Here is a 25431-nt window from a genome sequence, read left to right as displayed (position 1 = left end):
CTGGTACTATTATTTTTTTTTTTTTCCACGGGTATGCTTAAGCACAAATGTGTGAACAAGGGCTAAAATTCTGTATTACAGAGGAGCATTGCTTCTAGGTCAGACTGTCTCTGTAGTAGAGTACCCTGATAGGAGTATGTACTGATCTGCACAGGCATGTAACACACAACTTTTTGGTCAGTACTTCACTATTAAGTTACAGGACAAAAATGCATTAGAATTTATTGATGACAGGAAATGAGGCTTATGTGAGAAACTCTTGTATATTTTTATGAAATAGTGAGTGATTCTGAAAATAAAAATCAAATCTGTTACTTTGGGAAAAAGGCTTGCTCTACACATAAAGTGACGGCACACATAAAGTAATGGGGAATAAACCAATATCTATGTAAGAAGTTCTGAAATGACTGTAAAAAGACTGGCTTTTTAACATCAGTATAATGTTAATATTTCTGATGTTTGTGTTTTCTATAGTAAATATGGTTCTTGTTTGTATGCGCAATAGACATATAGATTCTGACTATTATTCTCCTTTGTCATTATATATTTCAACTATTACTTTGTGATCTATACGAGTCATTTCATTTTACAGATAGCTCCGTATTGGGAGAGAGTGGAGGACTCCATATACCTACCCTACTGGCAGAAGATAAAGACCACAGACATACTCCACACTTTCTAGAAGACATAGGAGCAAGTCCAACTCCAAACACTCAGTTGTCTCAGCCTTCCCAACGCATCAAATTTAATCCTACAGTGCCCATTATTATTCTCTCTGAGCACAAATATGTCAAGTTCAATTGTTCCATTGAAGTTCCTAATCTGGATAGTGGAGAACAGATAACATGGTGGAAGAACGGACAGTTGATCTCCCATTCTGATCGCATCTCTGTGCAGTCTTTTGAAATCCCTGATGGTGTGATGACCACCATGCTTTCGTTGTGCAGGTAAGACTTAGGAATATGGATTTGAATGTATTTCTCTATTGAACACACGATACATTCTTATTTATTTGGATAATGATTGCATAGCTACATGACTATTGTTTGGAATAGAGGAATATTATAGTTGACCAGTTCACAGAAATATTGGAATAGTTATTGGTCAGTAAGGCCTGTGCTGTCCGATGGTTACAAATAGTTGTCAGTCTGTAGCTATTAAAGGTATTGTCCACTACTTGACAACATTTGTTTAATGTCCCTAACGTGCCTAGCAGAATAAAGAAAGGCATACTTACTTCCCAGACCAGCTCCACTCTCAACCTTGTGTTCCCCTATAATTTTGCAACATTTTTTATGTTAAGTGAGTGCTGCAGCCAATTAGTGGCCACTGATGGGCTACAGCCTTCATGGTTCCATCAGATGGAAAAGTTCTGAGGCACATATTAGGTAACTTGAAAAAGGACTGCCCAGTATTGGACAACCACTATAACTCCATTTAAATATCTATCTCTATTCACTGCTTCTGGATAAAGGTGAGAGACAACCCCTATGGGTTGCATAAATATTACCTTCAACCTTGACAATTCCGCACAACATTTTTATGTCATTCAGTTTTGCTAAAAATGCAAAGGCAATGATTTTTTCATTTTAACGCTGTTTATTCTTTTCCATTAAGCATTATAGGTGTACAGAGGTCTGATAATGGCACATATACCTGCAAGTTAGCGATCAAGGATGAAGAAATAGTATCAGATCCTATCTACTTTCAGGTTGAAGGTACGAAAGTTAAGAAACTCAGGACATGAAATGTTAATTAATTTATTCTTGTTAAAGCTTTTTTCGAACACCATGGGTTTCCACATACACAAGTGCACATGCATGTAAACGGGTTTTCCAGATTGACCCTGGGTTCAGCTCTTGTGTGTGTGTGTGTGTGTGGGGTTTCCAGAACTCCTGAATGGACTGCTATCAAGGGAACCTTGATTACAACTATGGTGTAGATAAGCCCCTGATGTCTATGCCGGCAGCTGAAAGGCCAAAAAAAGGGGTGACAGATTCCCTTTAAAGTGACCTGTGGTCTACAGAACAGTGAGCGATAGTACAGGAAGATCATGTCTCTCTGCTATACCACAGGGCTTTACTTTCTCTGTGTCCTGTGAATACAGTTAGGATTGGGGGGTAGCACTGGGTGTGCCTCTCCGGTGAAGGGCCCGATGCAACCACACCCTCTACTGCTCATTTGCTACACTACTGGACTGACCATATTGATGAGCTTTGCTTAGATTATGTGATTTCTGTCAGATCGACACTAGGCACTTTCAGTGAGCAGATGTTTTCAGCACATGCAATAGCCCACAAATGACAAATCTGACGGGGTTTAATCTTTTTTGCTGATCAATATATATATATATTGGCAGATCAGCTCCCTCAGTTGTACACTGAGGTAGACACGTGAACACTGTCTCTTTAAGATTTTCTCTGTTAAATTATATATGCGGCATAAACCATGATGAAGTAAAAAATAAAAACGGCACTTTGGACAAAAACAGGAAAAAACAAAACAAAGTGGTAACACAAAGCATTGTCCTTGTGGTAGCGGGGATTGCAAAACACACTGTTCAGGATAGTACAAAACACGAACACTTCTCTTGATTTAGCCTCTCCAGAAACACTGAACACTTAGTGCCTCTGGAGGCAGTCTATTTATACCTCAGACCACACCCTGGGATAGAGATAAGGTGGACAGCCTCCCACCTGCTATATGGTTGTCCACAAAAACCCAGCTCTTAAAATGGGTGCTTACCCCTCTCAACACATAGTGTGCTGAAGCAAACTTGTAAGTTTCAAATCACTGAAGCTAATAGCCTCAGTGAAACATATCTCCCCTCCAGCACTTTGCCACTGCCATTGTCACAATATATATATATATATACAGTGGGGCAAAAAAGTATTTAGTCAGTCAGCAATAGTGCAAGTTCCACCACTTAAAAAGATGAGAGGCGTCTGTAATTTACATCATAGGTAGACCTCAACTATGGGAGACAAACTGAGAAAAAAAAATCCAGAAAATCACATTGTCTTTTTTTTTTTCATTTTATTTGCATATTATGGTGGAAAATAAGTATTTGGTCAGAAACAAAATTTCATCTCAATACTTTGTGATATATCCTTTGTTGGCAATGACAGAGGTCAAACGTTTTCTGTAAGTCTTCACAAGGTTGCCACACACTGTTGTTGGTATGTTGGCCCATTCCTCCATGCAGATCTCCTCTAGAGCAGTGATGTTTTTGGCTTTTCGCTTGGCAACACGGACTTTCAACTCCCTCCAAAGGTTTTCTATAGGGTTGAGATCTGGAGACTGGCTAGGCCACTCCAGGACCTTGAAATGCTTCTTACGAAGCCACTCCTTCGTTGCCCTGGCAGTGTGCTTTGGATCATTGTCATGTTGAAAGACCCAGCCACATTTCATCTTCAATGCCCTTGCTGATGGAAGGAGGTTTGCACTCAAAATCTCACGATACATGGCCCCATTCATTCTTTCATGTACCCGGATCAGTCGTCCTGGCCCCTTTGCAGAGAAACAGCCCCAAAGCATGATGTTTCCACCACCATGCTTTACAGTAGGTATGGTGTTTGATGGATGCAACTCAGTATTCTTTTTCCTCCAAACACGACAAGTTGTGTTTCTACCAAACAGTTCCAGTTTGGTTTCATCAGACCATAGGACATTCTCCCAAAACTCCTCTGGATCATCCAAATGCTCTCTAGCAAACTTCAGACGGGCCCGGACATGTACAGGCTTAAGCAGTGGGACACGTCTGGCACTGCAGGATCTGAGTCCATGGTGGCGTAGTGTGTTACTTATGGTAGGCCTTGTTACATTGGTCCCAGCTCTCTGCAGTTCATTCACTAGGTCCCCCCGCATGGTTCTGGGATTTTTGCTCACCGTTCTTGTGATCATTCTGACCCCACGGGGTGGGATTTTGCGTGGAGCACCAGATCGAGGGAGATTACCAGTGGTCTTGTATGTCTTCCATTTTCTAATTATTGCTCCCACAGTTGATTTCTTCACTCCAAGCTGGTTGGCTATTGCAGATTCAGTCTTCCCAGCCTGGTGCAGGGCTACAATTTTGTTTCTGGTGTCCTTTGACAGCTCTTTGGTCTTCACCATAGTGGAGTTTGGAGTCAGACTGTTTGAGGGTGTGCACAGGTGTCTTTTTATACTGATAACAAGTTTAAACAGGTGCCATTACTACAGGTAATGAGTGGAGGAAAGAGGAGACTCTTAAAGAAGAAGTTACAGGTCTGTGAGAGCCAGAAATCTTGATTGCTTGTTTCTGACCAAATACTTATTTTCCACCATAATATGCAAATAAAATGAAAAAAAAAACAGACAATGTGATTTTCTGGATTTTTTTTTCTCAGTTTGTCTCCCATAGTTGAGGTCTACCTATGATGTAAATTACAGACGCCTCTCATCTTTTTAAGTGGTGGAACTTGCACTATTGCTGACTGACTAAATACTTTTTTGCCCCACTGTATATGTTTGTTATCATATGTATCCTATTACGTTTCATTTGTTACTGTTAAATAGTTATACTCATGTAATTTCCCTTTCCTTTTAGGCCTTCCATATTTCATTCGACAACCAGAGACCTTAAATGTCACTAGAAACATGCCATTTAATCTCACGTGTGAGGCTGTAGGGCCTCCTGAACCTGTGGAGATTTATTGGTATCAAAATAGTACACGGATTAATGATATTGCTGACGTGTCACCAGCTGTACTTCACGTTTCAGGTAAGCATGACCTCTGAAATCATAGTTTTGAAAGTGTTCACTCACCCTTAAAGGTCAGTAGGATAAACCCACCTAAGCAGTCTATATGGGCATGTAGGTGATAGTAAGTTGAATCAAATGATACCTTGATATCTGTTATCCTATGAATGGATCCTTAGGCCCTGTGCACACAGTGCGGATTCTGCTGCGGATCCGCAGCGGATTTGCCGCTGCGGATCTGCATCAGAACTGCAGGTGATGGATAGTACCATTAAAGCCTATGTAAAAAAAAAAAACGCTGTGCACATGCTGCGTTTTTTTCCGTGCAGTTTTTGTGCGGAAAAAAAAAGCAGCATGTGACTTCTTTTGTGCGGTTTTGCTGCAGTTTTCCACCTGCTCCATTCTACAAATCCGCAGGTGGAAAACCGCACAAAAACAGCTGTAAAACCGCAAAAAAAGGAGGAAAAATGCAGGTCATTTGACCTGCAGATTTAGTAAAATCCGCGCGGAAAAATCCGCGGGAGGATCTGCACTGTGTGCACATAGCCTTAGAAATCCATGTTTTTCTTAATATGTAAATGTGCTGTAAAGATCTCTGGAGGCAGACTCTAGGGAAGATCCAATTCTGAAACATAGATATTTTCAGCTCATTTCCATATTTGAAAAAGCATGCATTTCTCAGGAACCATTCATCGAATTGCAAATATCAAGGTGCCATTTGATTCAGCTTCCTATGACGTGCATAACCATATAGACATCTTAGGAAGGTTGTTCCTATTGAGAAATTTTCTTTAAAGAGAAATGTATTCCAAAATGTACTTTGTGTTTCTAACTCATTGTCTGGTCCACTAACGGATCACGTTTTCAGGATTTATTTAGTATTGTACAGGTGATGGAATTATCACTTGGGCAAAACGAAGTAAATTCTGAAAATATTATCTGTTGGTGGGCTTTGAAGATAGGAGACTGGCCACCACTGTGGTCTAGCTGTAGGCCCAACATGCTTACAAGCTCTTTCCAATATAATTGCACCCTTGCCACAAAATGGAACTCTAGCAATGGCATACATTTACATCATTTTAAGTTAAGGGGTTAAAGAGATTTTTATAAAACAAAGACACTTTTTCCAGAAGCCCCACTGGTTCATGGATTGTTCCTGGTATTACAGCTCAGATCTATTAAAAGTAAAAAGGTCTGCTTTTCAATACCATACCCAACCAGTAGATAGAAAGCAGATACGTTTCTAGAATCCTGTACAGCACTTTTAACACCTACGCACTAACTTATGCTTGAAAATCTCAGTTTAGTCCTGAAAATGACTGTCTTCATCATGGGTAAATTTTATAATACTCTAAGCTAACTTGTTTAAAAAAACACATGTGACATGCACACATATGAACAAGTCGGTAGGACACTGTTCATACCACCCACTGACTCAAACACAAACAGAGAGCACAGAATTACAATTGTGCAGAAATATCCTGCAGTAAAACATATAACAGTAGTCAGCAAGTGCTGATGAAAAGATGATAACAAATACAGGGTATTTAGTCCAGAGTTCCCCAACCGCCGGTCCGCGGCCCAGCACCGGGCCGCTGCAGTGCCCTTGCCGGTCCGCGGACACAAGGGGAGCCAGGGGCGGTCAGTGGCATGGCGGGGGCGGCGCGCAGCAATTCTTAGATTGCCCTCATGTGTAGCGGCGGCCAGGGAGCGATCCAAGCAGCTCCGCTGCCTGAAAGAGGAAATAGCAGGAGCGGAGCTGCAAGGACCCGTCCAGCTTCCTGCCCGCCGCCCGCGCTTCCTGTCTCTGACTGACACAGAGAGGAGCGCGCCGCTGAACGACATCATCATTCAGCGGCCGCTGCTGTGTCAGAGCGAGGAAGCGCGGGCAATGCTGCGGACAGGTGAGAGGATAGTGGTGGTGTCTGTGTGTGTGTGTATATAATGTGTGTCTGTGTGTGTATGTATGTATGTGTATTTGTCTGTGTTTGTGTAGGTTAGCCTGGTCCTGGAGGAGATGGGGACATGAGGAGAAGACCGTGATGGGGAGAGAAGGTCATGATGCCTGGGGTGATGGGAGAAGGCCATGAGGGGGTAATGGGAGAAGGCTTGATGGGGGTGATGGAGAGAAGGCATTGATGGGAGTGATGGGGAGAAGGCAATGATGGGAGTGATGGAGAGACGGCAGTGATGGGGTGAAGGCAGTGATGGGGTGAAGGCAATGATGGGGTGATGGAGAGAAGGCATTGATGGGAGTGATGGGGAGAAGGCAATGATGGGAGTGATGGGGTGAAGGCAATGATGGGGAGAAGGGAGTGATGGGGTGAAGGCAATGATGGGGTGATGGAGCACTCATTCAAAACCTATGGTGAATTGAGTCACATTATAAATGTTATTTAATTATAAGTATGCACTGCTACACTACAACTGTGTCCATAGCCCCGCCCCATATGACCAAAGCCCCGCCCCTGTCACACCTCCATCCCCGCCCTGCCAGGCCATGGAAGAATAGTCTTGCTTGAAACTGGTCCCTGGTGCAAAAAAGGTTGGGGACCACTGATTTAGTCGATACACATTTTTTTGCAAAAAAGTATCAAGCTGCTTCACCGCGTCAAGGTAACCCTATTGAAGCAGTCCCTATCTAATGTATTTAGAACCTGAACATGTGAACAGTGTCTAAATGAACAGGATGAAGATAGGCCGCTTCCTAGTATGGGCATGTGGTGTAAGCCAGCTCTTTATGTGCATGTCACACAAGAGAGGGGTGGGGTCTCTCAAATCATGCATAGGCACGGAAAAAACTGGATTAAAAACAGATGTGACATGCACACATATGAACAAGTCGGTAGGACACTGTTCATACCACCCACTGACTCAAACACAAACATAGAGCTCAGAATGACAATTGTGCAGAAATATCCTGCAGTAAAACATATAACAGTAGTCAGCAAGTGCTGATGAAAAGATGATAACAAATACAGGGTATTTAGTCGATACTTTTTTTGCAAAAAAATGTATATCAAGCTGCTTCACCGCGTCAAGGTAACCCTATTGAAACAGTCCCTATCTAATGTATTTAAAACCTGAACATGTGAACAGTTTCTAAATGAACAGGATGAAGATAGGCCGCTTCCTAGTATGGGCACGTGGTGTAAGCCAGCTCTTTATGTGCAGCAAAATTGCTTTTTGTAAGAAATAAATCTCTGTTATCCTTGAGCTTTTCTGACGCTCTTTAACCCCCAAAGTGGACTCCTCTCATGTGATTATGTTTTTCATGTTCATAACTAATCCTTCTCTGATAACCGATTTTCAAGGATTTCTGATTTAAGCGTCTTAGAAAATCCGCTCTGCATTCACTGCACATAGCAAGAAGAGACGCTGTCTGGAAACTTCTTTTTGGAATCCTGTGCAGCACAATAACAAGATTCTACAGTATCGTCTGGAGGCTTTCCAAATGTTTCTATTTTTTTTCTAACTGCCTGAAATAACCAAAGCATTTCTAGTGATTTAGCATTTTTATAAATTTATAAATGGTTTAGCAACTGTATATACGAGTGCAATGTAGCGATGGGGCAGGAAGAAGGACAAAGCAAAGACACTTACATTCTTCATTGTTTTAAAGAGGATATTTCTTGTTGATTAGAAACCTCTGGGCAAAGCAGTTAGAGCCCTTTTGCAATAAGGTTTGATCCCAATCATTGGCAGATGAAAATATCAGTCATCTGGGGAACAGCCAAATTCTTGTTTGTTTGCTAATCACATCTTTTATGTGGCCTAAAATATCATTTTTGTTGGGAGCTCATCTTGTCATGAACAGGGGATGTGCTACAGACAACATATAATCTATATAAAAACCAAACCATCATATTGAGGGCTTGCTCACATGATCGTATACAACAGACGAGTGCTCAGATTTTTTATCGAATAGCACTAAGAGCAATGTTACTCAATTGGGCAGTGCTGATGACGCAGTTATTTCACTTACAGAATCTGTCATCTGGTATGCTGTAATTCTCTCTGAAATTGGATGCAATGTGAGGGAGCGTCAGGGCTGTAGTCGTGGCTGAGACTAATGGCCATTGCGTGCCCTGGTCTCCTGTCACATACAAACAATGTCCTTATGTCAGTGTACTTGCCTCTCTGTTCTCTGAAGCTTCAGGGTCTCCTCTGGGTTGCTGAAGTCCCCTTCCATACGATTGCGCACAGCGACACAGTCCAGTTGCAACTTAAAATGTAGAACTTCACTTTTTCCTTTTCACAGCACATCCTTGTTAGATACAACATCAGCATACAGTTCACCTTCTTCACTTTCCCTGCACTCTTTCCTACTTCGTCCAATACGTGCCCGGGTCATACCGTCTCATCCGATACCACAGCGTCCTCTCTGTTCAGACTCACTACACTTAGGAGTTCCCTCGTCCGTTTCACCCTGTTCATGAGGGCATCTGCCCATGCAATGAGCAGCCACATCATTGAGTGACCTGTACTGTTGTGACCTTTGCTTTAGCTTCTGCTCTACTTCTGTTGTCACCACTGCTGCCTCGGCTGAACTTCTGGGCCCTGGATGGCTGGGCTTCACGCTTAAATGTTGCAGAGCTGTCTGCCCTATACAAGCTCCACGGCCCTACTCCTCTAAAAAGGGAAATCTTATACACTGTTAGCTCCTCCTAATTAACTATATACATTATGTACCCCATCTAGTGGGCTAACTAAGATACTACGCTTTCCCTATTTAACACCTTATGTACATTATATGACATATATTCCTATACACTAGTACAACAGATAATATTTATATGTATACATAAGTGGAGTATCACATGATCCCGGTACACCCCTTACATCTACTCACCCATCCAAGTCTACGAGTACGAGGAAAATATTGTATGTTATCCGAGTGCAGTCTGATTTCCACAGAATGGAGAAAATTGAGAAATTATGGAGAATCAGATGACACTATGCTGACACTGATCAAACTCTGATAAGAGTGTCTTTAGCATAACAATTAGCATAATAATCGCAGATGAGGGAATCGTGTTACCCTGCCCTAATTGTGATTTATCCCCAGAAAGCTTGCATTGGCCCATTTAAAATATCTTTTAAACGATTGATTATCAACTTTTTATATCATTACCTATCAATCTATGTAGACCTGTCACTTTGCTCCACTGATGCTGCATTTTTACATTGCTAAGATATTCACATTTATTTCTTTTGGAGCGCAGTTTGTGAAATCTCTGCTTTTAGACCAACTGGGTGTTTAGTCTTTTCTGTGGCCATGTTCTTTACCTCCTCCCTTACAGACGCTGTTAAGGCCCCGTCACACACAGCGAGATCACTAGCAAGATCGCTGGTTTTGTGACGCAACAGCAATCTCTCCTGTTAGGGACGGCGGAACGCACTAAATATAAATAATAGGAAGTGCGTTCGCCGCCCGGGGTCCACCGTGCAGTAGGTGTAACAACCGCTGCTGAATAATGGCGGACTCGCTTATATGGCGGTATACTACGCTCGGGTTAAACGTCACCTGGGGTGCGCAGAGCTGACTCTGTTAAACTCACAGAGACCCCAAAGCATAAACGCAGAGACTGTTAGCTTCACAGGTCTCAGCTGGCGGGCACACATGGTATATAGTCACAGGACACAGCCCAAGACAGAGGTCGGTGTCCGTCTTGACCTACCGTGCGTGCGGCGTTGCAACCGCGGATGCCGGTAAGTGCTGCTACCTGCAGCGCGGCGGTAACTACACGATAGTGCCGTGAGGCGTGACACCATCGGATGCTAGTGCAGAGGTGCGGTATGCACTATGGCCTATAGCTTGCCACTGACTGGCGCTGGCTATCTCTCTAGTTCCCTATCCACATGCGTAATATCAGAGGGAAGGGGGTTTCAAATGAGTCAGTCACCAGAATCATACATCCGTCACCATTCACACATAGCAAGTATAGCCTATACTAGCGCATGGGCGAGCGGCAATGCGGGCCTTTTATAGCCATGCGCTTCCGGGACCTTCCAGACCTCTGAGATGGGCCAATCAGATCAGGACAAGGACTTGAGCATGTGACCCCCGATCTCCACTGGGAGATCATCTAGTGGGCATACCCAGTAGCGCGGCGAGAGGACTTAGCCTCTGGAGTGGTTTCCTGCAAAGCAGGTTGAGCTACCATTGCTGGTACTGAGGTGACAGCAACATCCAGACCCAGAGAGCTGGTCTGAGAAGGGTGCCTGGATCGCCGAAATTGCTGTGCAGGTCCCTGAGCAGTCAGAAAGGTATGGGAGACTGCTGGATGTATGGCTCTGGATTCCTGCTGTGCAGCTGCAGGAATCTGACGCCTAACATTACCCCCCCCTCCTAGGGGCCCCCCCCTCTGAGCCTCGCTACGCTCAAAGGCTGTGATCAGGAGTGGAGCGTGGATGTTCTCCACTGGCTCCCAGGTCTGGGCCTCTGGACCATGACCCTTCCAGTCCACCAAATAAAACTTTTTGCCACGCACAATCCTGCGTCCCACAATGGCGTTAACCTCAAACTCATCCGAAGACAAGTCTGATGACCCGGCAGATGACTCAGAGAACCGGGCCATGTGAACAGGTTTGAGAAGGGACACATGGAAAACGTCAGAAATGGCTAAATGTGGAGGAAGAGCCAGGGGGTAGACCACCGAGTTGATTCGCTCGAGAACCTTAAAAGGTCCGATGTATCGCGGCACGAACTTGGAGGACTCGGCCCGCAGCTTGATGTTTCGAGCAGAGAGCCACACCAAGTCGCCGGGGGAAAAGGTTGGAGCGGGTCGCCGATGTGTGTCAGCGGATGCCCTCATTCTTTCTTTAGAGGCACGAATAGCATCCTGAGTGCGAGCCTCCACTGTCCAGTCTGCCACCCTGGAGTCAGCGGAGGACACAGGCATCGGGACAGGGACACGCGGATGCTGGCCATAATTTAAAAGGAACGGCATCTGACCAGTGGAATCAGCCACTGCATTATTCAGGGCAAATTCAGCCCATGGTAGCAAGGATGCCCAGTCATCCTGCCTGGCAGAGACGAAAAATACCGCAGGTACGTGACCAAGGTTTGGTTGGCTCTCTCAACCAAGCCGTTCGTCTCGGGATGGTAGGCGGAGGACAGGTTTAGCTCAATGCTGAGTAGGCTGCAGAGCTCCCTCCAAAACCGGGATGCGAACTGGGGACCTCGATCACTGACAATTTTGTCCGGCATGCCATGCAGACGGAATACATGTTTTATGAACAGTGTGGTAAGACCACGAGCGGAAGGCAACCGTGCGAGTGGCACCAGATGCACCATTATAGAAAAATGGTCGGTGACCACCAAGATGACCGTACTGCCACCAGACTTGGGCAGGCCAACCACAAAAACCATTCCAACCATCTCCCAAGGTCTATCCGCCACCGTCAAAGGGTACAATAATGCAGTCGGCCTCTGTCTAGAGGACCTGTTCCGTGCACACGAGATGCATGCTTGTATGTATTCCTTAGTGTCTCGAGCCATGTGCGGCCACCAATACGACCTTGCCAGGAGTTCTGTGGTCCACTTATTGCCAAAGTGACCACCCACCCTGGACGCGTGCGCCCAGGCGAGAACCTCCCGCCGTAGCTGAGGAGGCACAAAGGTCTTGCCCGGTGGCACTGACTCGAGGGCAACTGGAGCCACAGTCGTAAAGCTCTCCGGAGGGAGAATTAACCGTGGCTCAGCCTCCCCTTCCTCCGCTGAGAATACCGAGCACGAAAGAGCATCCGCACGGACGTTCTTCTCTCCAGAGAGATAGTGCAAGGTGAAGCGTGAGAAGAAGAGTGACCACCTAGCTTGACGAGAGTTCAAGCGCTGGGCCGTTTGTAAAAAGACCAGATTTTTATGGTCCGTATACACCTGGAAGGGAAACCGGGCTCCCTCCAGGAGATGTCTCCACTCGGAAAAGGCCAACTTCATTGCTAGCAGCTCCCTGTCCCTGATGGAGTAATTCTTCTCCGCCGGTGAGAAGGTCTTAGAGAAGAAGCAGGGATGCTTCCGACCTTGAGCATCCTTCTGGAAAAGGACTGCTCCTGTACCGACGGAAGAGGCATCCACCTCCAGGATAAACGGTTTAACCACATCGGGACGGTGTTAGATGGGAGCGCCAGCAAAATGGGATTTTAGAGACGAGAAGGCCTTGGAGACTAGTCCAGACCAAGCATTAGGATTAGCTCCTTTCTTTGAGAGAGCAACCAAAGGAGCTACCAGTGTGGAGAAGTAAGGTATGAACTGACGGTAATAGTTGACAAACCCTAGGAAGCGCTGCACCGCTTTGAGTGAGTGTGGTTCCTGCCAGTCCATTACCGCTTGCAGTTTGGCCGGATCCATAGCCAACCCCTGGGCGGAGATGATGTAGCCCAGGAACGGCAAGGACTCCTGCTCAAACTGGCACTTCTCCAGCTTGGCAAAAAGAGAGTTCGCCCACAGACGGTCGAAGACCTTGCAGACGTCTCTCCGGTGGGAGGTCAAATCTGGCGAGAAGATGAGGATGTCATCCAGATATGCTCTCTACCTCGGTGGTGGTCTATCGCGGAAGATGTCGTTGACGAAATCCTGGAAGACAGCAGGCGCATTACAAAGGCTGAAGGGCATGACCAGATATTCATAGTGGCCATCCCTGTTATTAAAGGCTGTCTTCCACTCGTCTCCTTCGCAAATGCGGATCAGGTTGTACGCCCCCCATAGACCTAATTTCGTAAAGATCCGGGCTCCTCGCAACCTGTCAAATAGCTCAGAGATCAACGGGAGAGGGTATTTGTTTTAACTGTAATGGCGTTGAGACCTCTGTAGTCAATGCAAGGACGTAACTCTCCGCTCTTCTGCACGAAGAAGAACCCTGCACCAGCCGGCGACACCGACTTTCTGATAAAACCTCTGGCCAGGTTCTCCCGGATATATTGAGACATAGCCTCTGTCTCAGGGAGTGACAGCGGATACACACAGCCTCTAGGAGGTTCCGTGCCTGGCAGAAGATCTATCGGGCAATCGTAAGGACGGTGCGGCGAGAGCGTCTTCGCAGATTTTTTAGAGAAGACGTCCACGTACTGATGATAAGGTTTAGGAAGCGCGGAGAGATCCGCGGGCACTTCAGTGGAAGCTACCTGAACACTGCCCTTCAGGCACCTTCCCTCACAGTCCTTGCTCCAACCCAGTATATTCCCCGAAACCCAATCAATATAAGGAGAGTGACAATGGAGCCAGGGAACTCCGAGAAGCACCTGGTCGATGCCATCTGGCAAAATGAACAAGGACATAATCTCCCGATGAGAGGGTGAGATTGAGAGCCCGAGTGGGGCTGTCTGGTGGGTCACCTGAGATGGTAAAGGTGCACCATTAACCACCCTGATAGTCAGAGGTTGGGGCAGTAACACCAGTGGAATAGCTTGTTTCTGGCGAAGGTCGAGGACATGAAGTTCCCCTCAGCCCCGGTATCCACGGTAACCTCTACCTCCGAGGTGGAGGCCCCACTATCTAATGTCCCTTGAAATACCGGTTTGGGAGAAAGGGGTTTCATATTTGTCTGGCCACCACCTACGACCACTGGACGTGATCGTTTTTCCGACCGCAGAGGACACATGCTAGCCGAGTGACCAAACTGCCTGCACTGGTAACAACGTGTGGAGCTTCGCACCGGACGTGGCTTGGAGCCGGTGCGAAACACCTCCATAGGTTCGGAGGATGTAAGCTCCTGAACGGAGGTTCTTAGCGGCTTGGTGAAGGTGGGAGCCAAGTTAACCCTTCGTCTGAATTACGCATGTTCCAGCCTGCGCTACGTAAACCGGAGATCAACGCGGGTGGAGATGGCAATCACTTCCTCTAGACTTGTGGGGACCTCTCTGGTTGCTAGAGCATCTTTGACATGTTCTGCTAACCCTCTCCAAAACACAGAGATGAGTGCTTTATCGGGCCACTATAGTTCGGAAGCCAATGTCCGGAATCGGACGGCATAATGGCTGACCGAGAGAGACCCCTGTGTTAGGGCCAATAATTGGAGAGAGGTGTCGTGCGTGATCCGTGGTCCCAAAAATACCTGCTTCAGAGCCGCGAGGAACTGAGCAGCCCCCTGAACCACGGGATCATCACGCTCCCACAATGGCGTAGCCCACTCTAATGCCCTGCCAGATAAAAGAGAAACTATAAACCCCACCTTAGCCCGCTCTGTAGGGAACCTTGCAGCCAGTAACTCAAGATGGATAGAGCACTGACTCACGAATCCCCTACAGGTGGCGCTGTCACCCGAAAACTTGTCGGGGAGCGGGAGGCGAGATATTGTCGGTATAGGCGTGAGTGTGGGCACGCGTGAGACAGCCTCTGCGACTGCCTGAGCAGCAGCTACCGTAGCATTCGCAGCTGAGGTGGAGCTCTCGATAGCCACCAACCTGCTCTCCAGCTGCCGAATGTACCGCTGCAGCTGCTGCAGGTCCGCCATTACTAGCCAGACCCTGGCGCTAGTATAATGTTAGGGATGGCGGAACGCACTAAATATAAATAATAGGAAGTGCGTTCGCCGCCCGGGGTCCACCGTGCAGTAGGTGTAACAACCGCTGCTGAGTAATGGCGGACTTGCTTATATGGCGGCATACTGCGCTCGGGTTAAACGTCACCCGGGGTACGCAGAGCGGACTCTGTTAAACTCACAGAGGCCCCAAAGCATAAACGCCGAGTCTGTTAGCTTCACAGGTCTCAGCTGGGGTGCACACACGGTATATGGTCACAGGACACGGCCCAAGACAGAGGTCGGTGTCCGTCTTGACCTACCGTGCGTGCGGCGTCGCAACCGTGGATGCCAGTAAGTGCTGCTAACTGCAGCTTGGCGGTAACTACTGCCGCCACACGATAGTGCCGTGAGGCGTGACACCATCGGGCTCTGGTGCAGAGGTGCGGTATGCACTATGGCCTATAGCTTGCCACTGACTGGCGCTGACTATCTCTCTAGTTCCCTATCCACATGCGTAATATCAGAGGGAAAGGGTTTCAAATGAGTCAGTCACCAGAATCATACATCCGTCACCATTCACACATAGCAAGTATAGCCTATACTAGCGCACGGGCGAGCGGCAATGCGGGCCTTTTATAGCCATGCGCTACCGGGACCTTCCAGACCTCTGAGATGGGCCAATCAGATCAGGACAAGGACCTGAGCATGTGACCCCCGATCTCCACTGGGAGATCATCTCGTGGGCATGCCCAGTAGCGCGGCGAGGGGACTTAGCCTCTGCAGTGGTTGCGCTACCATTGCTGGTCCAGAGGTGGCAGCAGCATCCAGACCCAGAGAGCTGGTCTGAGCAGGGCGCCTGGATCGCCGAGATTGCTGTGCAGGTCCCTGAGCGGTCGGAAAGGAATGGGAGACCGCTGGATGTATGGCTCTGGGTTCCTGCTGTGCAGCTGCAGGAATCCGATGCCTAACACTCGCCAGCGATCTCGCTGTTTGTGACATGCATCAGCGACCGTCCCCCTGCCAGGTATCGCTGATCGTGCTCTAATGTCCTGAGCCAATTTTTGATTGTTGGTCTCCCGCTGGCCAGCACGCATCGATACCTGCATGCTCGCGCTGGGAGCTGGTATCCAAGGTACACAGCGGGTAACTAAGTGACACACGCGCTTAGTTACCCGATATTTACCTTGGATACCAGTGTCCTCGCTGGTCCTTATCGCTGGTGAGTCTACCTGTTCGACAGCTCACCAGCAATCATGTAGCGAGGCACCAGCGATCCTGACAAGGTCGTATTGTTGTCGGGATCGCTGGTGCATCGTTTAGTGTGACGGGACCCTTAGTCATAATTTAGTTGCATCTGAGGCAGACACCTGCTGAGCTTTGGTGAAAAGAAGAAGAGAAGAGTCTAAAAAAGCACCCAGTTGATCAGGAAGCAAAGATTTCACATACTAACAATGCAAAAAGAAAAAGATAGGCAGAATCGGTGGAACTTGGGGATATTAACTCAATTTTTTTGGCATGTTACAGTTCCTTGTTAAAGATTATGGACACATTTTGACATGGAAAATGTTATGCTACTTGTTACCTTTTTAGTTACTAAAATTGCAAGTTTCAGTCTACAATCTTCATTCCTTCATTTGCTTTCAGACCCCCGACAAGCAGTTGGCAGCCTGATCTGAGATTCTGATTTTTGCCTTGTGGGAGTATTTCTCCCTGTTTTGGACTTCTTGTTTTCTTATGTATGAATGACTTTCATTGTAATTAAAAAGTGCTAAAAATGGTTCTCTTTTTATTAATTTCAAGGCCGTTTTACATTTTTTTAATTATTTTCCTGCAGGTTTGGATCAAACAGCAATATACAGTTGTGAAGCACACAACAAGAAAGGACTGACTGCATCCAATAATGTGAACGTTAATATTAAAGGTATGCTTAAGAGATATATGAGGAATTATGTCCTGTGCTTCATATCTCATTCCTCAAGGGATCCAATTGGATACGGGAGATTTCTAAAAAGATGTCACGGAGATACCGTGACAGAGAGTTGTCTCCTCTATTTCAGGGGTCAGAATATTGTGGTATCTGGCTACATGCACGCCTGCAATGATTGTATCTGCTTTGCCTTCCAATTAGCTGTAAAGATTTCCCTTGTTCGTTGGTTGCAAGGGTTAAACACTTTTGGCTTGTCTCCTTAAGGTTTCCATCCTGAGTTATCACAGCTGTTATGATTTTCTCCGCTCCCCTTTGGTATAAGTACTCACTTCTTAGCCTGGGTAGTTGCCAGTGATAGCTTGTTATATCTTGCAATTGGTTTGGAGCTGTGAGATCTTGCAAAAGAAGTTGTTTAGGAGTCGTCTCCAGAGATTGCTGTTTGGATGATGTCTCATCTCCCTTTTGGTTTGCCTTTTTCTCTCCCTTCTTCTCCCGTTATATACCATTCCTTAGTCCAGTGAGAGAGATTACTGCTTTCTTTACCCTTGTATGTCTCCCTTTATGTCTATATTATAGAGCAGGACTAGCGTTCCTGCTGCCCCATACACTATCCAGGTCCGTGTTTAGGGCAAGACAGGGATAGAAATGCAATTGCCACACTGGATGAAAGAACCTGTCTAGGGAGCTCAGAGTTGCTCAGGGCAAGTTTTAGGGGTTGTCCCTATAATCTTTCCCTAGTGGCAGTACTTCCCATCTTATCCATCTTGCAGTGAGCCGTCTTGCTACTTGGTGGAGTGTGTCAAAACAAAACTGAAGGATACAGCAGATTTACATCAATTTAGACTTTGCCCACTTTAACAAAATTGACCATTTATTGTCTCTGGTGGCTGTCACATCATCCCAGAATCATAAAGGCAATGTTCAGCTTAGTCAATAATATATTAGAGGCCATTTTATAAAATCCCTGTTAATTCATTGTTCTTTCTCTGGTCAGCTCTTTGGCCCAGGACAGTGAAATGTATGGCATCAGCATTTTAGTAAGAACCATGCTGAGTAACCCACTAGTCTCCAATTGTCGACTAGAAGAGATTGATTTTATTATTTATAAGGGTATAAAAATAGGACCACTTGTATGGTTTCTATTTTTATGAAAGTGTTTTAAGTTACTTCGTTAAAATTCTGTTTTTTGGATGGAGTGAATCATGTTTTCCTTCCGATGCCAGCGTCCATGTTCACTATGGCCTAGAGGAAGTGATACTTGGCATTCTCATCATGTCATGAGAAGAATAAAGGCATTGATATTTTGTGTTAGGTTAAAAAAAAACCTTTAAAGATTTTGGCTGCAGTTTGTCAAAGTTTTTTTCTCCAGATTTATGTTGTAAAACACTTTCAAAATTCGTCTAACTTTAGCGTAACTCAAAGTTGAGAAAAAAATTAGCAACTTTTTAGCATTTTCACTCCAGTCCGGGCCAAATCAGCCGAAAAGGGCAGAGCATGAGTGGAGTGTGAATAAGCCTGCCCGACACATTCTTCAAAAGTTATGCCATTTTGGTGGCATAATTTACTCTAAAAAATTATTCTAGGCCTGGCTTCATTAAGTGGTGTAAGCCTCTTAATTAAATAAACTAATTTTACTCCTGCACGCCCATCATTAAGACTGGCATACGGAACACCAGTTTCAATTAATCGGGCACTTCAACTTTTCAAAGCAACACTCAAGCATTTTTTTTAATTTCAGCACTGGAGTGGTGCTACTAGTGTAAGTTCCCTAATCCTACTATTATACTTACCAGCTGCCATCTTCACCTGTTCACGGCACTGCTCCAGTCCCATGCCACCATCTTTTGACGCAACTTCTGACTGACCGGAAATGAGAGGTAACAAAGTAAGTCTATGAAAGACCTGTTCTGGGAGTGATCTGCAGGTCATAAACTGCTGAAGACGGACCGGAGCAGTGTCAGGAACAGCTGAAGACAGCGGCTGGTAAGGCCTGTTTCACACATCCGTTTGTCACCATCAGTCAAAATCCGTCGATTTGCAAAAAAAATGGATCCGCCATTTATCTTGGCGGATCCGTTTTTTTCCACATTGACTTTCATTATCGGCGGATTTTGACTGAGGATCGTCCGTTGCATCCGTATTTCTGCGGATCCGCCAAAATTTTGGCGTCCACTGAGATCTCGCCTCCTCTGACCGCTACATCGCCGGTAGTCATTTTTTCTCTTCAGCCGCGGTTCCTTTAAAATTCCGAAATCGGCGGGTCCTGGCGCACCAACGGTCCGGTGGCTCCCATTGGTGTTTCATCGCCCACGGATCCATTATCCGCCATTTTAGTGGCTGCCAACGCACAGGAAAAACGTAAGTGTGAAACAGGCCTAAGTATTAGACTAGGAATAGGAAACTTAGATTAGTAGTACCACTCCAGGGCTGGAGTGCTCCTTTAAGTAAAGAGGTCAGACATAACTACTCCTCTCAAACATGATTATTCCTACAGTTGTGGCGTGTCTATTGGGCCAGGTTTATCCAATCATATCTTATAGTCCATACATGAACAGCAATGCTCAGACTGACCATGCAGGGCAGTTTCTAGGGAATTTTGCCAACAGGGCGAACATCGAAAAAGCGCCCCCCCCCCGAACATTAAGGCCTGCTTCACACTTCAGTTTTTTCTGTCAGTCCAAATCCACCAAAATAACGGAAAACGGATCCGCAAGGGGACTGACAGAAACGTGTGGCAGAGGATCGGCGGATGTACGGATCCGCTGATGGTGAAAATTTAAAGGAACCGCGCTGGGAAAAAATGAAAAAAAAAATACTGGTGATGCAGTGTTCTCCGGGAGCGGCCGTAATCTCGCGGGAGCCTCGGGGCCGTGATCTCGCGGGAGCCAGCTATGTCGGGGCGCCGGTCGGGGCCGTGAGAGGAATAGCTGCGATGGACATACGGGAGCAGCAGCTGTGATGTGGGGGATTTCGCTGGAGCGGTAAGGAGAGAGAGAGAGAGAGAGAATGAATTACGGGTTAAAACACAGAATAGCGGATCCAGAGGGAGAAAAAACGGTCTATGCAGCAGAATAGTCTGCTTCCTCTGCCAACTCGCTCTCGATCGATAAAATAGCCAGGGCCGATAATCTTTCTTCTGTCATTGTAGAACGCAAGTATGTTTTTATTAGCTTTAACTTGCTAAAGCTCCTTTCACAACTTGCAACAATATTTGGAATAGTCAATAAAATTCTCATTGCAATCCATAAGTTTGGGAACAGCTCATGGGAGTGGGTATCTTGTATGTGTTGCAGAACTTTAAGGGGTGTAACACAATCTTGGCTTAGAGTAGGTTGGATATATCTTAGCTCTTCACATAACTGCATGCCATTTACATCACATTGCAGAGTAGCATCTTCAACAGTGAGGCTTAATATTTGCTCCAAGTTCTTGCATAGACCCATAAGCTTGTCTTTTACTGGCAAATCCAGGATATTATATAGGAAACCCCAATGCTTGGTATGTAGTGACAACTGGGAAAAACGGCTCTCCAAAGATGCAGTCATGTTGTCTATCAGTGGGTAAAAGACACAGATCATATAATGCTGTTCTGGATCTGTAACAGGTTCATCTTGACTTTCATAATCAAAAAATCTTTTCTTCTTACTTTGCCTTTTGTTGACACTAAATTGTGCTTCAATACTAAAGTCGAGAGCAATTTCTGATGCAGTTATCTTTGCAGATGTATAGCCTGAGGACCGATAGTTTTTTCATAAGCAGTACTTTTTTTCAGTATTTCGTTGCAATGAGTTAGTTCCATACCTCTAGCCTGCATTAACTTACTGACTAAATTAACCTGAAATAGAACATCATACCAAATGACTAGGGTCAAAAGGAAACTGAAGTCTTCTAACAGATGGCAAAGAGATGCAGCTTCTGATGTAAGTTTTGGATCATCCATGTTTTCTTCTACATCCATAAGAGCTTCATGAATCTCTGTATACTGGTAACGGACAGCTTTCAGACTTTCAACTCTGCATTCAACTCTGCATTCCCACCGTGTTGCACACACTTTCTTCAATGTAAGATGTTTCACATGGTCACTAATAATGCACCATCTTTTTGAAGAGGAAGCAAATAGTGTGTACAGTCTTTGAAGAGTGCCACAAAGGTTCACAGACTTTACTGATGATTTGGCCGCATCTGCCACTACAAGGTTCAAGCTGTGGCAACCACATGGATTGAAAAATGCTTGAGGGTGTTGTTGTAAAACTCTTGTTTGAACGCCTTTATTAATGCCAATCATATTGGCCCCATTATCATACCCTTGACCTCTACAGTTGTCCATATCCAGACCACATTTTGATATTTCATCAAAGAGAAGATTGCTAAGTCCCTCACCAGATGTATCATTTGTAGGTCGGTATCCAATGAAATTCTCAGCAATTGATAATTTTTCTTTCGAAATATCTACAATTCTTAGGGTAAATGATAGCTGCTCAATATGGCTAATATCTTGGGTGCAATCCAAAATAATTGAGAAGTATTTTGCATTCTTTACCTCTTCTAATATTGTGTTTTTCACTTGAGTGGCCATTAAATTGATAATCTCATTTTGAATAAGATTACCACAGTAATGGGTGAAGGTTTGTTGCGACTTAACTCTTAATAAGTGATCTTTCATTACTGGTTAAAATTTTGCAAGCAGTTGAATCAGACCAAGAAAGTTGCCATTATTTGATGTATTTAGTTTATTGGACGATCCACGAAAAGGTAAATTATTGCTTGCCAAAAAATTAGTTACTGCCATAATTCTTTCTAAAACATCTCTCCAGCGTTTAGTTTCTTTTAGTTTCTTGATTTATCTGTTTTTGCAAATGTTTCTCAATGCCTTGCTCCTTTTTTAGGTTTTCTTCTGCATGAATCCACTTCTGCCGGTTATGAATGTGGGCAGTAGAACGTTCATGCATTGCTAAGTACTCTCCAATATGCTGCCATGTATTAAGGCCTTCAGTTCCAAATCTGGATTTTGGGCTGGGATCAAACAACTTGCAACAAAAGCAGTAAACTTTGTCAGCAGACTAAGAATATTGTACCCATCACCTAGCCACTTGTTCCTTATTTGGCAAAACTAGAAAGCCATGGAAAGATGAAAAATGTCGCCTATTGTCATCTTTTGGATAAACAAAATTGGCAGGGGATAGATTCTGTGGTCCTTGCAATACAATAAGGTCTCTTAGTCTGCTACATATTATTTGAGGCGACAATGCTGTATCCTTATATGCAATCAAACTATCACAATGTTCACTGTTATCAGCAACAGGAATGTCAGAGTCTTCAGTTGTTTCATAGTCTTGCTGATACACATTGCTGGTAACAGACATTAACTGTGTACACTCAGAAGAACCAAGTAATTGCGGTGCTTCTGTAGATGCTGTAGAAGACCGTTTTATAACATTGTCTGTGGTTTCCTCTTCAGACTGTAACACATCTGAACAAACTTTGTCTTGAGCATTAGTGTTCATATCAGTTTCTTGTGGAAAATTTTAACTTTCAGTTGATGTAGAAGGCATACTCGTAGTTGATACTGGTTCATCTTTTTGTAAAAACATAGCCATTGCCTTTGCAGCTTTTTCATCGTCAAACTTTTGCTTTTGTTTCCTCTTTCTATTTTGTGCTCCTGAAGCTTTTGGTGGGGCCATTTGTATTTCTTTAAGATATAACAAATTGTAGTTAACTAAAAACCTATGGTCACCTCCTTGTTTTTAATATTACAAATAATTCCGTACAATTTTACTTTGATTCGTATGGATGATTATGCAAACTTATTTCTAGTGTTACACCAGAATTCTGGTGTAAGTTGCACCTTTTTTGGTCCAAACAAATTTAGACTTTATTACCATTGACTTGTATCAAAAAAACAGATGTGACGCCTCTCATTCTTTTTTTCGGGGTGGCTACATTCCATAAGGAGTGTAGCCAGCCCCAGACACACGTCAAGGCCCCTCACTGTATCAAGCCAGAATTCTACTGCTGCTGATGATGGCCAATGAGCATGAAACTGCGCTGTACATACATGAATTTTCGCTTGATATTAATCTCTGGTCTTATGAAAGGTTGTTTGTGGCCGCATATAGACTTATAGAGAAGCAGCCATCCCAATAGATGGCACTGTAGAACTTTACCCAATCATTCCTTGTTATTCTATTTTTCAATAGTGTCTAGAAAACGGGTTCATAGAAGACAGAAAACATCATGCAGTTAGGGATGAGCGAACTTTAAAATGTTCGGTTCGGTAAACATTACTGAACTTATTCCAAAAAGTTTGGTTCGGTAAACATTACCGAACGTAATAAAGTCAATGGAAAAAAGTTTGGTATTCTTAGAAAGGCTGTAGTGGAGTATATGCGTAATTGCGTTGTGGAAATCGAGAATATTCGCAATTTGACGGCGTAGTGGAGTATATTCGTACTTCGTGCATAGCAATCGAGAATATACTTTCCCACAATCTGAACATGAAAATGGCTTCTCCTCTGTGTGAATTCTCTGATTTGTATCAAGACTCTTCGCTCATCCCTACATGCAGTAATGCTTCCTATAGAGGGCCAATCCATTAAAAAAGGGAACTGAGAACTAAATTTTGAAAATGATTATACAATATGATTATACACACAAGCATATTTTCAGTGCGAATTCATCAATGCGATTATCACTGAAAATTCGCTCCCTATTGAATACACATGGGCGTATTGTCTCACGCTTGACTCTGAGCGTGAGAAATAGGGATGACATGCACTTGTTTTTCTGCGCCGCATCAAATTCGCCCCCATTGAAATCAATGGGGCACTTAACGTATTCGTCTGCACACAAAAAGGTCAGCGCTATTTCGTTGCAGTTACGTGGAGGGGTATTCCGGAGATTCCCCCCTCCACTTACTGCAGACGTGAGGTGACAGGGAGTAAACCCAACCCACCTCCTGTCGCAGGAATGGGGTTATCTCACCTGTCAGTCTGCCTCTGGTGTCTTCTCAGCGTCTTCCCCGTGTCTTCCTACAGGACCTGATGACGCATGTGATGGTCACTTGCTAAGTGTGAATTCTTTGTAACAAAAGCTGACGAAAATCGCGGTGATTTTGCACACACTCCTGTGTTTAAAAGGGTTTTGTCACAAAATGGGTTTTAAGCCTGTACTTACCAGCTACTGGCGACGGTCCCGACACTGCCGGGCAGAACAAGCCCCCTTCCTATGTTCTGCTTCACACCGCCATGTCAAAAGACGCTCCAACACAGTCCGGCCCGGAAGAACTACAGGCGCTGTGTCAAAGAAGAGCAGGAAGTCCCAAAAATGCTTGGAAAATGAAGAAAGAAGAACCCGGATTCTGAAGAAATGCTGCAGGTGTGCGGAGGAGCCCTGGAGTATCGGGACCATCGCTGGGAGCTGGTAAGTACAGGCTTAAAACCCATTTTGTGACAAAACCCCTTTAAGCCCTTAAGGCAAAAAATCTAATATTTTTTTTAGCAGTCTGGCAACACAGAGATTTCCAAATAGCATGTGGTTCCACTTATAACAGATTCTTAATTTGAGAATTTTACTCCCACACATTATGGGGTAAAAACAGTGTTAAAAATTTAATTTATGACTGCATCATGTACATTTCTGGGTTTTATCAACCCTTTACTGTCTAAGATTAAAATAAAAAAATAACTTTGCCCTTAAGCATACTCCTGAAAACAAAATTTTGCAATTAAGGCCGGGGTCACACTGGCGAGGAATACGGACGAATGAGAGGCGTTAAAAGCACGCATTATTAAATTAGAAAATGGTAGCACACCAAATATGAAATAGGAATAGCAAAATGGCTTTAGTAATACATTTCATAATGGCTTTTATAAGGCATATCAAATATGAAATAAGTGAAATATGAATAGCATAATGGCTTTTGTAATCTAGAAAAACATATGAGATACTTAGCACAAAATTTGGCCAAAAGATGTGAGCCCATTCACCAGCGACAAGGTGATCTCAGATTGAATGGGTTCCTATACTGACTGCCTGGTGTGAACTGACCTCTGGCTAGTAACATGATAAAGCCTGTATATATAGGATGATAGGAACCAAACAAGTGATTGAATGCAATTAAAATCACCACTTGATGAAGGGCGGAGTGCTCAGTCAGAAAACTAGTATACAAGTTATAGAAAAAACTGACGGCACATCTAGAACTAGTCTGAATAGGTGCATACCAAAAGGCAACTTACATATTAAATTAGAAAAAGGTAGCACACCAAATATGAATTTAATATGTAAGTTGCCTTTTGGTATGCACCTATCAAGTGGTGATT

At 44.6% G+C, this 25431-nt stretch overlaps 1 protein-coding gene across 1 annotated transcript in view; it reads left to right on the top strand.

Annotated features, from left to right (window-relative positions):
- MERTK (MER proto-oncogene, tyrosine kinase) overlaps positions 1-25431 on the top strand; it is a 337008-nt gene that overhangs the window by 52813 nt on the left and 258764 nt on the right. Inside the window, exons 2-5 of the mRNA XM_073545163.1 lie at positions 593-947; positions 1618-1718; positions 4568-4741; positions 17018-17104. Of these exons, the coding sequence (XP_073401264.1) occupies positions 593-947; positions 1618-1718; positions 4568-4741; positions 17018-17104 (717 nt within the window). The remainder of the gene's footprint in view (positions 1-592; positions 948-1617; positions 1719-4567; positions 4742-17017; positions 17105-25431) is intronic.

This window comes from Dendrobates tinctorius, unplaced genomic scaffold, assembly GCF_039654945.1.
Source record: "Dendrobates tinctorius isolate UK_male_01 unplaced genomic scaffold, ASM3965494v1 ptg000140l, whole genome shotgun sequence".
Classification (NCBI taxonomy): domain Eukaryota; kingdom Metazoa; phylum Chordata; class Amphibia; order Anura; family Dendrobatidae; genus Dendrobates; species Dendrobates tinctorius.
This window is presented reverse-complemented; position numbering and strand designations above follow the sequence as displayed.